General features: G+C 35.4%; 1 protein-coding gene across 1 annotated transcript in view; it reads right to left on the minus strand.

Moving 5' to 3' along the window:
• FGF14 (fibroblast growth factor 14) overlaps nt 1–13,715 on the minus strand; it is a 609,870-nt gene that overhangs the window by 124,475 nt on the left and 471,680 nt on the right. Inside the window, exon 2 of the mRNA XM_077753980.1 lies at nt 1,518–1,628. Within this exon, the coding sequence (XP_077610106.1) occupies nt 1,518–1,628 (111 nt within the window). The remainder of the gene's footprint in view (nt 1–1,517; nt 1,629–13,715) is intronic.

The raw sequence follows: 13,715 nt of genomic DNA on the forward strand, positions 1-13,715 counted from the left end.
ACTTGACAAAAAAATCAATGAACAAATTCAATAGGGAAAAGTTTAAAAGTACAGAAGGACAATATAATAGACACAAAGAGAGAAAGAGAGAAAAAGATTAGAGATTGAAAAGGAAGAAAATGCAGACAAACAGAAAATTTTTAAGTTGAAAAAAAAATTAAATAAAGCGAGGTCCAAAGTCTAAGAGGTAAACACAGTGGCTAGAAAAATATTGACATTTCACATAGTGACACCAAATGCAAAAACAGCCTCCTTTATATTATTAGCTGATCTTGGTTACTGAAAATTTGATTACTAGAATTTAAAACAGAAAGTGCCTATAATTTGGTTATGTATATTCAAAACCTCCCTTCTTCTCATGGAATGATGTTCTATAAATGAAGGGCTAATGTTAAATGGAGGAAAAGATTCATATCCACTCCTGATCCACTAGTAATATGTGAATAAATATCTCCAATAAATCAGTTTTTGCTTTTCATTCATTCTCCTGAGCAGTGGAAAGTGTCTGTTTTAGAACTAATGTTCTAAATTAAACAGATGTGCCAGAATAAACAGAAAATGGGAAGGGAAAATGACAATTGAATAAGAAGAGACACCAGACTGAAAACACAAAGAATTATTACTTATCAAAAAATAGTAAAGTGAAGGCAGACACTAATACAACGAAGAGTCAGTGGCTTTTCAATTAAAGAAAAATCATCACAGACCAAAATATATAAATTAGTTAAACATTTTGAACAATGTATTCAAAGGCACTGAACCTTCACATCCTCTCTGTAAAAAACATACTATCTTTTCATGTTGAATGCAAATAATTTGAAAAATTCCATTTCCATTATTTGAAAAAACTAATCCTTATCGCTCTTGAATTTCCACAATTACCACTGAAAACCTACAGGCCTGATAAAAAATAGTTTTTCCAAAGTAAACACGGATTCAGCTTTCCTCTGGAAACATTGGTGTCCTTATTCGGCTTTTAGGATAATGAAGATGAAAAGTAACAACAATGCTGGATGTAACAATTATTTTGGAAAAAAAAGAAAGAGAAGATACCTTCTAATTATCTTAAAATGAGAGCTTTCTTTTGTTGCTGTTAATGTTTTCATCCATGTGGTCCAAGCACAACAGTAAATGGCATTCTGGTGTATAACATTTGTAAAAATGAACCAACATAACAAGTATTTGTAAATGTATCTTAAGAAGTCATTTAAACAGGGGCGCCTGGGTGGCTTAGTCGGTTAAGTGTCCGACTTTCGCTTAGGTCATGATCTTGCGGTTCGTGGGTTCGGGCCCCGCGTCGGGCTCTGTGCTGACTGCCAGCTCAGAGCCTGGAGCCTGTTTCAGTCTGTGACTCCCTCTCTCTCTGACCCTCCCCTGCTCACTCTGTCTCTCTCTCTCTCTCTCCTAGAAATAAATAAAACATTAAAAAATTAAAAAAAAAATAAAAGAAGTCATATAAGCAGCAGCGTTATCTTCTACCAAGTGTGTTCACGGGGTGGCCTAAGGTTGTCACTTACTAGAATTAGTGCTGTCATCCTTGGTTCCGTCGAGAGCTCCATCTGGATGCATTTGCAAGTAGTAGCCTTGCCTGCAATATAACCTGGTCACTATACCCTTGAGCTGGGGATCTGAAAGGCAAACATAGTTATCATAAGCCTCACAATGTGTCAAAACAGAGTTTCTTTTTTCTCTTTCTGATTCTTTTCTTTCTTTGTCAGAGGAGGGCATTTGATAGAAGAAGCACCTTTTAGTCTCTATTTCCCAGATTCCGTATGTATCAAACCTGGAGCATATTGATCAGTGAGGGTGGAGAAAACGCAGTCATAACTTGCATCTGTCAGCAGCAGAAAATAGGTCATTTTATAAAACTAATGTGTGGATTTAAATTATTGATTAAAACAGTTCAGCTACTTAATTATTCATTTGAATATTAATTATTATAATAATTAATGAAATTATTCATTTCGTTAATAGTTAAGTCCTAAACTAATTAGTTTAATAGTTGAAACTAATATCATTCAGGATGGCAGTACAAAATTTGTGCAAACTTCTGGTTCTAAGAAACCTTATTAAAGGCTTTTTAATGGATTTTTCTTTTTACTTAATTTGACAAGTAATCCCAAAAGGCAAAAAGCCTGTATTAAAAAAAAAATCCTACTAACGTTTTGATTATCAGTTCTTAGAAAAAAAACCGTTATGGAGAGTGCTTCTTTGATGTCTAAAGAGTCAGCCTGACTGGCATGAAACATCTAGTACACATGCATGACCCATAGAAAAATGGGAGAGCCCATTTCTGAGCTCAGGGTGAGGCACCATAACAAACCTATGCTGTCAGGTCAGCTCTGTGGCCATAATCTGGACAAATTAGACAGTTTGAACACATTTATAACTAAAAAAGAGAATGAAGTTTTATAACATGGGTTTTGATTCTTAGCCAAAAGGGCCAAGGATAGAGGACAGCAGAAGTTTATTAAAGCAAAAAGGGAAATTATATGGTAACAGACTTCTCATTTTGATGATTCATTGAAAAGAAAACCACTCAAGTGACCCAGGCTTCCAAAGGAGCCGTTGTACCTTTGAAAATAAATATTTACATGTGGCTTTTCAAAGGTCATCCCCATCTCATGACTAGATTTGATGTTGGAGATCATATTCCTCACCATGGCAACTGGCACCTCTCCACAATCGCTGACTGGCACATGCAAATACGATCATGCTATCAAAAACAGTAGAATGGTACAGAACCATGAAGCCTACCATCTTGTAACTGACAGAAAATTTGTGGATTTGCCAACAGGTGAACACACACACACACACACACACAAAAACACACATGTCAAAAAAAAAAAAAAGTTCTTCCAAACCAGAATACCCTTAGTTTTTTGTTTAGTCCTCAGGAAATTAAAGACAATGTCAATATCTATTATTGTGGACATATGATATAACTAATAGTTTGAAAAATGACTTTTTGGTGCTTAGACTTTCCTCAAAGATTGTATAATAGTGAAGAAATTTTGGGGGGAATAATGCATGAACACCACAGCATCACATGGGTGTGACTCTAATAGATGCTTCTAGATGCTTTTAGAAGGCTAGGATTAAAAACAGTGTAAGTAAGGGGCACCTGGGTGGCTCAGTTGGTTAAGCGTCCAACTTTGGCTCAGTCTCACAGTTTGTGGGTTCGAGCCCCGCGTCAGGCTCTGTGCTGACAGCCAGCTCAGAGCCTGGAGCCTGTTTAAGATTCTGTATCTCCCTCCTCTCTGACCCTCCCTGGCTCATGCTGTCTTTCTCTCTCAAAAATAAATTTTAAAAAACATTAAAAAGTTAAAAAAAACCAATCTAGTGATTATTGAGATTGTGTGACATATGTTCCTTATTCTGGTATCTACCTTTAAAAATCACACAATGTTAAGATGTGCATTAGTGGGAAAAATCACTCTTGCACCTTAGTCTGCCCATCACTCAGTAAAATTTGACTGGGTTATTCACCCTCTAAGTATCAAGGACTTCTTTTCTTATTTAAGCTGCATTATATTTATGCTCATCGTTGCAAATAAATGGCATGGAAAAGAAGAGAACAAAGGTAAAAAGTCAGGTTCTTAATTGCCATGAGGACATGCAAGGAATTTCAGAGATTGACAATCCTTCTGCAAAAGCTTTATGTTCTGAATCAGTTATCGTTAATGACCCTACGTTTTAGCTACTACTTGAATTCAGTAGGTCAGGCAAGGCAGTAAAACACACATGACCCCCACCAGCTCCCTCACACTTAAAGAGAACGCTTCGTCCTCTTCTTCTCTTTGTTGTTGTTGTTTTTCCTATTATAAAAAAAAGACAAGGGATATGAAGCATTGATGAGGATGTGGAGAAAGTGGAATCCTTGTGTACTGTTGGTGAGAATGCAAATTGGTGCGGCCACTATGGCAAACAGTATGGGGGTTCCTCAAAAAACAAAACATTGAACTACCAATCCACTTGATCCAGCAATCCCACTTCTGGGTAGACAGCCAAAGGAAAGAAATCAGGGTCTGGAAGAGATCTACACCTCCATATTCATTACGGCCGTTATTCACTTTAGCCAGGATATGGAAACACCCTCAGTGCCCATCAGCAAGCGAATGGATGGAGAAAATGTGGTATATGTACACAACAGAATATTAGTCAGCCTTTAAAAAGAAGGAGATTGTGCCATTTGCGACACCCTGGATGGTACTGGAGGACATGAGTCTGAGACCTTTCAGGCTACACCTCATTTCTGATAAGGAAGTACCAGCAGAGCAGGAAACCCTGGTTTTGAGTTCCCACTTAATTTCAAAGAAACGAAACCCAATTGATTCCTATGTATCTAGTTTCACGTTATTGGATGTTTTCTTTTTTAGAAACAATAATAATACTGATTGTGCTCTTCTCAGGTGCCAGGCGCTGTTGTAAGTACTTTACAGGATGAGCCCATTGAACTCACGACAACCTACTTAGTAGGAAGCCCACTTTGAAGATGGGAAGGTGGAGTCAGATCGATGAAGTAATTGACAAAGAGCACAAAACTGGGGTTTGAACATGATCCTATCTTCTAACCACTAAACTGTGTGGCCTCCGGAAGTTGAAGAGTTGGCCCGAACCATCTGAAGAACCTAAACTAAAATGCAAGCCAATCTTTTTTGTTTTTAACTGGGTTTTTAAAGATTAAGCACAGCTATATCTAAACTCAAATCCTGCATACCTAGAGCTAAATCAGCGATTAAAACAATAACACAAAGTTACAAAGAATCAAAGTGCCTGAAAATCTCTTCTATAATCCACCCCACTTTGCCATTGGCCACATTCCCAATAAAGTTCCACTCATAAAACCCTCAACAAAGTCACAGATTAAATACTGTGTCATTCTCTCTTCTCCACCAATTCTAGCCAAAATGCACTTGTATCCCTGACCCATCAGCTCACATGAACTGTCTCAACAGAATGCCTGCCTTTGTCATTCCGTCTAAAGAATTGCTCTGTTTTTGCAGATGCTGTTTTCACAATCTCCCTCACTCTTCCCTTGTTCTATTTGCACTGCCCTCAGTATTTCAGCCCCTCATGGCCTCTTGAGAGAGGTGGTCTTCCCACCAGCAGTGTACCCATTCCATCCAGCAGATCAGGAAACATGCAGTGGCTCTGGCCTGTCACTGAACTACTCACATGCCTCATCTTTCCTGTCCCGCATTGTTTCCTACTGCCTAACTCCACCCCCTGCATATAGTCTCGCCTGGGTCACTGTGGGCTGCCTACAAATATCCCATAGTCTTCCACATTTATCTTGTCCCCTTAACCTTCCCTGTCTCAAATCTGCTCACCTACATAAAGATGCCCCCTTGCACACCTATGTGCACATACCCCCATGCACACATCTTTGCATATTTAACTCCTTTTCCTCCTTATGAAGATCAGCTCCATCAATTCTTTCTCTGGGGCACTTTCCTGACACCTCGAAAGAGTTCAGATTCCTTCATTGAACACTTTTGCACCAGTATTCTTCATAAGCATTACTTATTTTGAAAAAAATACAGCACTATTCACAAGGGTCAAGCATCAAAATTATTTCATTTGAAATCTTTTTAATACATTAAAAGGTATAGGAAATAATACAACCTACATCTGTGTTATCCATGGGGGTAAACAAATGTTACTATTTTGCTTTATAATTCATGATTTGAATTTCACATTTATTTGTACAATTGAAAGATTGATGTCTATCTTCAAACTGTACTGTAAGTTTCATGAAGAAAACTGAAATGTATGATATTGCTTACCATTACATTTTCAGGGTGTAGATAAATAGCAGCTGGGCAATATATATTTCTTAAATGAATGCTGACTGGGTTAGAGTGTAGTTATCTAGTAATTTCATATATTGCTAATAAGAGTGAAAATTGTAATAGCATGAAATCCAGGATGGCAATAAAGCCTAAAAAATGTCCAAAACTTCTGACCAGGAAATTGTATTTTCCAGACTTCTAACTTAAAACTAAATCACAAGTATTATAAACTTCTGTGTAATGACATATGTGTATATAATATGAGCATGACTATGTAAGAAATGCTATCCATAGAGGAAAATACATGGGAAACAACTCACAAAAATGTGAAATATAAATATATTTAGCTGGTTCCTGGAATACACATTTTTCAACATGTTATTATTTAAAAAGTCTCCTATAATTTCATAATGAAAATACATATTTTAATAAAATGTATTAATGTCTTTTGACAAAGGATGTATAACAATAACATTTCATACATACTTGCAAGTAATACTGTAATACATATATGCAAATAAGCTAAATGCATATTATTGTTGTAGATTAACTAGTTGCTCCAAATTTTCAAGGAGTCCACTTATTAGTTTCTCTTTGTGCTTAATCACATGTCCATAAAACTTTCACTATGATCCTCTCTAACAATACTGGTCATAGTACAATATGGCTGTTTATAGCATGAGGTGACTCTTTCAAATAATTAAAACAGAATGAAACAAGACCTTTCCTCAAAGGCCAAAAAGTATGAAGCGAAATAACCATAACAAACACAAAACAAAAAAACAAACAAAAAAACAATTTCCCTGATAAAGCAAATCACAGCAGTTATATGTGGTCAGGCAATGGCATGACTAAGTTTCTAGATCTACTGTGTAGAGGAGAATACAACCTTCCTCTCTACAGCAAGTCTCAACTTCAGCCTAATACATGCTGGACAGCTCACTTAAACATATTCATGACTCTGTGAGAGAAACGTTGACAGAAAAGAGCAAAAATAGTTCACAAGATGGCCAGAATGGACAAGAACCAGTCTGGGCAGCTGCAACAGGAGCACTGGTCTCTAAGAAAGAGCATCCCTCATGGGCTGCCTCTCTCCCAAAAAGGAAGGAAAGGCAATGCATTGTCGTGTGTGAAGACCCAGTATTAGAACTTCTTGTTTGATTATCCCTCCAAAACTGAGAGGGAAATTAAGCTTTGCTAATAGCTAACATGAATTGACTTTGGATTCTTCATGGTTCATATGTCACATGAGGTCCTTGAAGTACCCGAGGCAGGTTGGGGGCATCCTCTAATTCTGAGGGGCTGGCACAGTGACCTGCCTGTCAGTCATTGCTCCCCATAAGTGCTCTGCAATATGCAGAAGTTTATGTCTTCTTGGTTAAGTAGACTTATAAGCTTTATTAGCTAGTTTAACTAAAGTTAAGATATTTTAGGGAAAAAATCTGACAGAGATAATATGGATTAATGGTGATACTCAAAGAAAAAAATCTAACACCAGGAAACAGCAAAGATGACAATTCCTTCACAAGGGTTGTGGTTGAAAACAAGTCCACAGGTAAGTAAGAAAGCAATGATGACCTACCTATTCAAATCTAACGTGAAGTCAGCCAAAAGGGTTTGAAAATGTTAAGAAGATATCTACCATGTTAAAAAGAGAACATCACCCTAAATGAATAGTACGCTTGAATATAAAACAGTCAAAATATTACATATATGAAACAAGCTTATTTTGATGGACATGCTCATTTGTTTTTCAGTAAAATCATAGGATAAGAAGGTTTGGTGACATTCTTCTAGTGAATATTAAATATAAGCCCTACAAGAATGAAGATTGTTTTTTCAATACTGATATATCTGAAACCCCTACAAATTCAACTCTCAATTAATTGAAGGAAAATAAACATGAAATCCCGCACTTACATTTTATCTAGCCATGTAAACAAATGCAAAAATATTTTTCAACTCATAAAACTGTTAAGAGTTCTTTATTGCCTTCTAAAATACTTACAGATTTCAGAATATTTACTATGCTTAAGAAAATATGAAAACTTTCGGGGTGCCTAGGTGGCTCAGTCGGTTAAGCGTCCACTTCGGCTCAGGTCATGATCTCACGGTTCGTGGGTTCGAGCCCTGCGTCGGGCTCTGTGCTCTGTGCTGATGGCTAGCTCAGAGCCTGGAGCCTGTTTCAGATTCTGTATCTCCCTCTCTCTCTGACCCTCCCCTGTTCATGCTGTCTCTCTCTCAGAAATAAATAAAACATTAAAATTTGTTTTAATTATCCTTTTTCTTGTTTTCTTTTTTTTTTATACTTAGTGTGCTTACACATTTTACTAAAAATGTTTTGAGGATACTCTTTGTCTGAAACTCTGTGCTAACTATGCTCTCTGACATTAATTAAACTAGAAATAATGAAAGTTAATATGCATATATTTGAAGAAAAAAATGTTTCATAATATATAAGCCTCACTACTCAGACCTGAGAGAAATGCAAAGCAGTTCAACTGCCTTCAGATACAAGAAAAAAAAACCCCAACATTTTAAATTAAAACAATCACTCTCTCAGAAGTGAGTTCATTTAAATCAATCACTGTCACAAAAAATTGTTTTCACACAATGTGCAGACTGACAAAAGAGAAATCAGGATAATCCTTAGAATGATGGATATATTTATAATCATTATTTAAATTGAAAAATGCACAATATGGCATGTGTTTTTACATAGCAAATATAAAAATGTATATACATCACACATATCATTTTGTTTACACATAAATTTCAGTACTAGTTGGTTATCAGTGCAGTTTCTTAAATGTCATTTCTCTATTAGCTATGGAAAAATCAGATGTTTTTTAGGGTAAAAAGCAACTTTTGGAATACACATTTTTGTGGCAGATCTAATTAGATTTTGGCACTCCTAGTAGCAGAAAATAGCATTGTGAATAATCTACACAAAGCCATAAATTATCATATAATTCAGCTGTAAAAATAAACCACATTCAGGAGCATTTCCAACAGGATGAGAAAAAAGGTGGGGAAGGGACACTAGAAAAATGATAAATAAATTAAAGGTATGTGAAAAACTGCCATATCTTTTTGTTAATTCCTTTGGATGGCATTCAATCAATTTCCTCTGGAAATTGCCCCCATGCTACCTCGAGGGCCCACCCTCTAAGAATCCTGGGTCAGTTATTTCCAAATGGTCATCTGATCACCACTCCAATCCAATGCATTACTATGTCTATTCAATTTAACTGCTGACTCTACATCCTATAACAGGATCTCCCCCTCTGCCTACCAGAATCTTATGCCTGCAGGCACTAGAGACAGAACCTTGCATTGAAAAAAATAGTTCTTGCTCTCAAAGAGCTTGCTGTCTACTGAGGGAGGTAAGGGAAAGTATATAATATGGTTTTATGCCATAGTCATGTGTGAAATTATTGGGTTTATGTGTCTTCCTGCCCTGCAAGTACATTATAAATCCCTTGATAATTTGTATCATATGTTATTCAAAGTAGCCTATCACTATGCTTTGCACAGAGCAGCTGTTCAACAAATATTTAATGACTGAATTCATCTTATTTGTCATTAAAAGAATTGATATATAAATCCTAACTGGCATTCAAGGCAAGATGCATTTATTATATGTTAGTTAAGAATTGAAGGAGCAGAGAATGCTTGAGATAAATGTGGGTTTTGAAATGGAAACATTAATAATAAACATTTTTTTTCCCAAAATGATTTTGGGAAAAAATATCCCTCTTAGTAAAGTAAATTAAGGAAGCAACAGTGGATAGAGCTGCTTCTTGAGGAAAATACTTGAGAAGATGACGAAAGAGAAGGCAGACCATAATATCTTGCTTAATATTTGACTCTCAGTTCCAAGTAGCAGACAGATCTAAGAGTGATTCTTGGGATTCCTAATGCAGGTTGAACTATCACTAGTTTTGTGAATATCCAGTGTCTACAAGCTCAATCTTTGGAACTCAGTTAAAAGCATCCCTTTCCAATACTATTTTCCAACAAGATTCTCTAACTGTAAGATCCTAACATATTAGAGACACATTGGAGCTCCTATGGCTCCAACATAATTGAGAATTGAACAATAAAATGGACAAAACATTGGATCTATTGTTTTCCTTTATTTATTCATCACTTACAAAGATGAATAATGATAAAATATTGTGTGTTTTGGTTTGTTAACATATTCCTCCTAAATTGTAATTATATATTTAAAAATAAATTATAGGGGCACCTGGATGGCTCAGCCAGTTAAGCATCCAACTGGTTCAGGTCATGATCTCACGGTTCATGGGTTTGAGCCCCAAGTCAGGCTCTGTGATGACAGCTCAGAACCTGGAGCCTGCTTCATATTCTGTCTCCCTTTCTCTCTGCCCCTCCCCCACTCACATGCTCTCTTTCTCTCTTTCAAAAATAAAAGTTAAAAAAAATTAAAATAAGTTTAAAAAATAAATTATAAACATTAATGGTGTAATTTCAAAAGACAATATAAAATTCTCACGCATATTTAAGAACAAAAACTATGTGTCCTTCAGTGACAACAATTGGGGTTCAAGTCAATCATAATTATTGTTAAATCTAGAGAAAGCTTTGCTGACAGTATATTCTGTCAAGGATTCCTACTTTATGAACGATTTCATTTCCTACTGGCTAGAACACGTACATGCATGCACAAAGAAGTGGTATGCTCTGTCTCGCTCAGTGTTGATGTGTCATTCTGTGTGGAATCTGAAATACTTACAAATATGAACATGTTATTTATGTTCATATTCTTCATCAATAACATCAAGTACTAAAAGAAACTTAACATGACATTACTTTGAGGATATTTTATAGCAACTTCCTTACATTAGTCTAATTATCAGGAATGACCATGCTGCTAGCTGACTGAGAGCATAATACTTCCTAGACTGCCAAGCAAGTAACTAAGCATTTTACTTAAAATTTTGAATTTTATTGTCATAGGAAGAGTGGAATCTGAGATACTTCAGTTTAGTTGCCACCTAAATAATATTTATTTTTTTAACTCTAAATATACATTTTGGTATTTGTTTCCCTACTGCTGCTTTCAGATAAGTATCTCAAAGGAGTACTTAAAATCTTAGCAATATATTTGCAATAAGCACATATTACTAAGTATTTCTAGTTAAATTACCAGAATATTCCATGCTTATTCAACCGGTCTCTAAATGTTCAAAGATAACACTTCTTTCTATTTCTTCATTATGGGACTTTTTAAATTAAGAAAACCACTATTGGCAATAATTGCTACAAACCTCCTCTGGAATTATGGAAGGAATCTGAGCCATCTTGAAATACTCACAAATTGGAAATTAAACTTGTGATACTTTTTTTTTTTCACAATAAGATGCACACACACACACAAATAGCAAACTGTGGGACCACTTTGCCATTTAAATGGTCAAAATCTTTGATAATCTTTTCACTTCATACTGCTCAACCAAAAAGCCATTCTATACTTCATATAAGATAAAATATAACTGCATATTATAAATATTAATCATGTCTCTATGTTCTTCATATAATTTGAGGTTAATCAAATGTAACTGAATGGCTTGAGTAACAGAGGCCCAAGTGTAGTATCAACATTTTCTCATATTTTATAATCAAATACTATCACAATGAACAAATTTTGGTGCTGGAAATATGACTGGAAAAGAATGTGAATGTTACATGAACCATATGATATAATCTGAGAGAGCTTAATAATTGTGCAGACTTTCTTTAAAAAGTGACTTCTATATCTGACCAAGATAGAGTACCAGGGACCAGAAGTACTTTTTCACAGGAAACAATAAAAAATTCACAAATTGAATTTTGCAAGACGCTGGACATGAGGAAATGAAAAACAGTAGTCCCTGGGTAACAGTAAAGAAATAAGGTGAGTTCTACTGTTTCCTGAGAGAGATTTCAGGGCATGGTGAAGAGCAGGGAGCCTAGTGGACTTCCTAAATTGAGGAAATTGAACTGAAAGTCCAGAGAGACCAAGGGAGATGGTATACAGCATATTGGGAAAGAGAGAACTGATGAAAGAGAGAACATCCAAGATTTGCAGAGGGTTCCTATGAGTATTTAGCTTTGTCTTGATCTGCAATTTATATGAGGAAACCATTCCAGACTGGGGAAAACCATCTGAGAGGATCAAAGGTAACACTGCCTCAAAATACACAGGACTGTAAACATTGTCTGTTCCCACTAGTCAGACTAGAAAATGCATAATTCATGGGGACTGAGCAGAGTATAAATAAGGCCTTGCTTCAATAGTGGAGAAAAATTAACCCTAGTCTGAGTACTGCTTCAGTCTTACCTAAAAAATTCTAAAAGCAAGTACTAAAAAGAGTATACCATTTTGAAGGAAATTAACTGCATCCCAGAATAAGCTCAAGAATATTTATAAGAATACAAAAATTTTGAGCACCTAAAAAAGTAAAATTCAAAATATTTGGGATCCAATAAAAAATTACCAGGCAGGCAAAGAAGCAGGGAAATTTCACCTGTAACAAGGGGGAAGAATCAATATATCAGACTGAACTAAAACTTCCTCAGATGTTAGAATATTAGAGAAGGACATGCAGTCCTTTTAACTGTATTCCATAATTCAAAAAGTAAGTAGAGACACAGAAGACATAAAAAGGGACCAAAATGAACTTCTATAGATGTAAAACAGAAGTTATGAAATGAAAAAAAAAAACATTGGTTGTGATCAATTGTGGATTAAGAATTGCAGAAATAAAAGGGGTGAACTTGAAAACATAGCAATAAAAATGGCTCCAAATGAAACCCATAGAGAAAAAAATAATTAAAAACAGAGTCTTTGTCAGGTATCTGATAACTTGAAGTGACGAGAGTCATGTTTGATTGGAGGCTCCAGAAGAGATTATCAAGAGGACAAAAAGGAAAAATATTTGAAGAAATAATGGCTGAAAAACTTCCCAATTGATAAAAAGTATCCAATATCCAAATAGCTTAACAAAGTCTAAAGACAGGATATATGATGAAAACTACATCAATACACATCTTACTGAAAATATTCAAAACCAGTCATAAAGAGACAATCTCTCCCTCTCCCCGCCCCCCACATAAGGAAAACACATTACATACAGAGAAATAAAGACAAGAAAGATGGCAGATATCTTGCTTGTAATAATTCAGGCAAGAAAACAATGGAGCAACATCTTTAATGCACTGAGAGAAATATTCTAAAATTCTGAAACAGTGAACATATCTTTGAAAAACAAAGATAAAAATAAAGACATTTTTAGACACACAGAAAAGAAAGTATATCATCAGAAGGATTCCATTACAAGACATGTTAAGGGAAGTCCCTCAGGGACAAAGAAAATGATACTAGATGGAAATACATATCTAATCTAAAACAATGAGTACTGGTGATAGTAAATACACAGGTCAATACATTTTTTGTTATTTATATATCTTTAAAAGATAATTGACTATTTAGGCAAAAATCATAATGCAATGTGGGGTTTATAAAGTGTAAAAGTGAAATGTAAGACGACAGTAGTATAAATACGAAGAGATGAGAAACAGAAATATGCTATAAGCACTTAAATATATACCGTATATGCTATTAGAAAGGCCTCATATTTAGTTTAATGCTTTGCTGATACCATCTTGAAATTATTTTTTTAAACAATAGGCCCTGCATTTTCATTTTGCCCTGAACTCCTTGAATGATACACCCTGTCCTGGCCTTAGATATGACATGAAAAGCATGATCCATTGAAAAAAATATTGATAGACTAAGCTGTATAAAAATTTAAAAAACTTCCTCTCTTTAAAATAAACTGTTAAAAGACTTTAGGACAAGCCACAGACTGGGTGAAAATATATGCATAGTTTATACCTCAATAAAGGCTTGTA

The sequence above is a fragment of the Crocuta crocuta genome, unplaced genomic scaffold (genome assembly GCF_008692635.1).
Source record: "Crocuta crocuta isolate KB4526 unplaced genomic scaffold, BGI_CrCroc_1.0 scaffold31, whole genome shotgun sequence".
In the NCBI taxonomy this organism is placed as follows: Eukaryota; Metazoa; Chordata; class Mammalia; order Carnivora; family Hyaenidae; genus Crocuta; species Crocuta crocuta.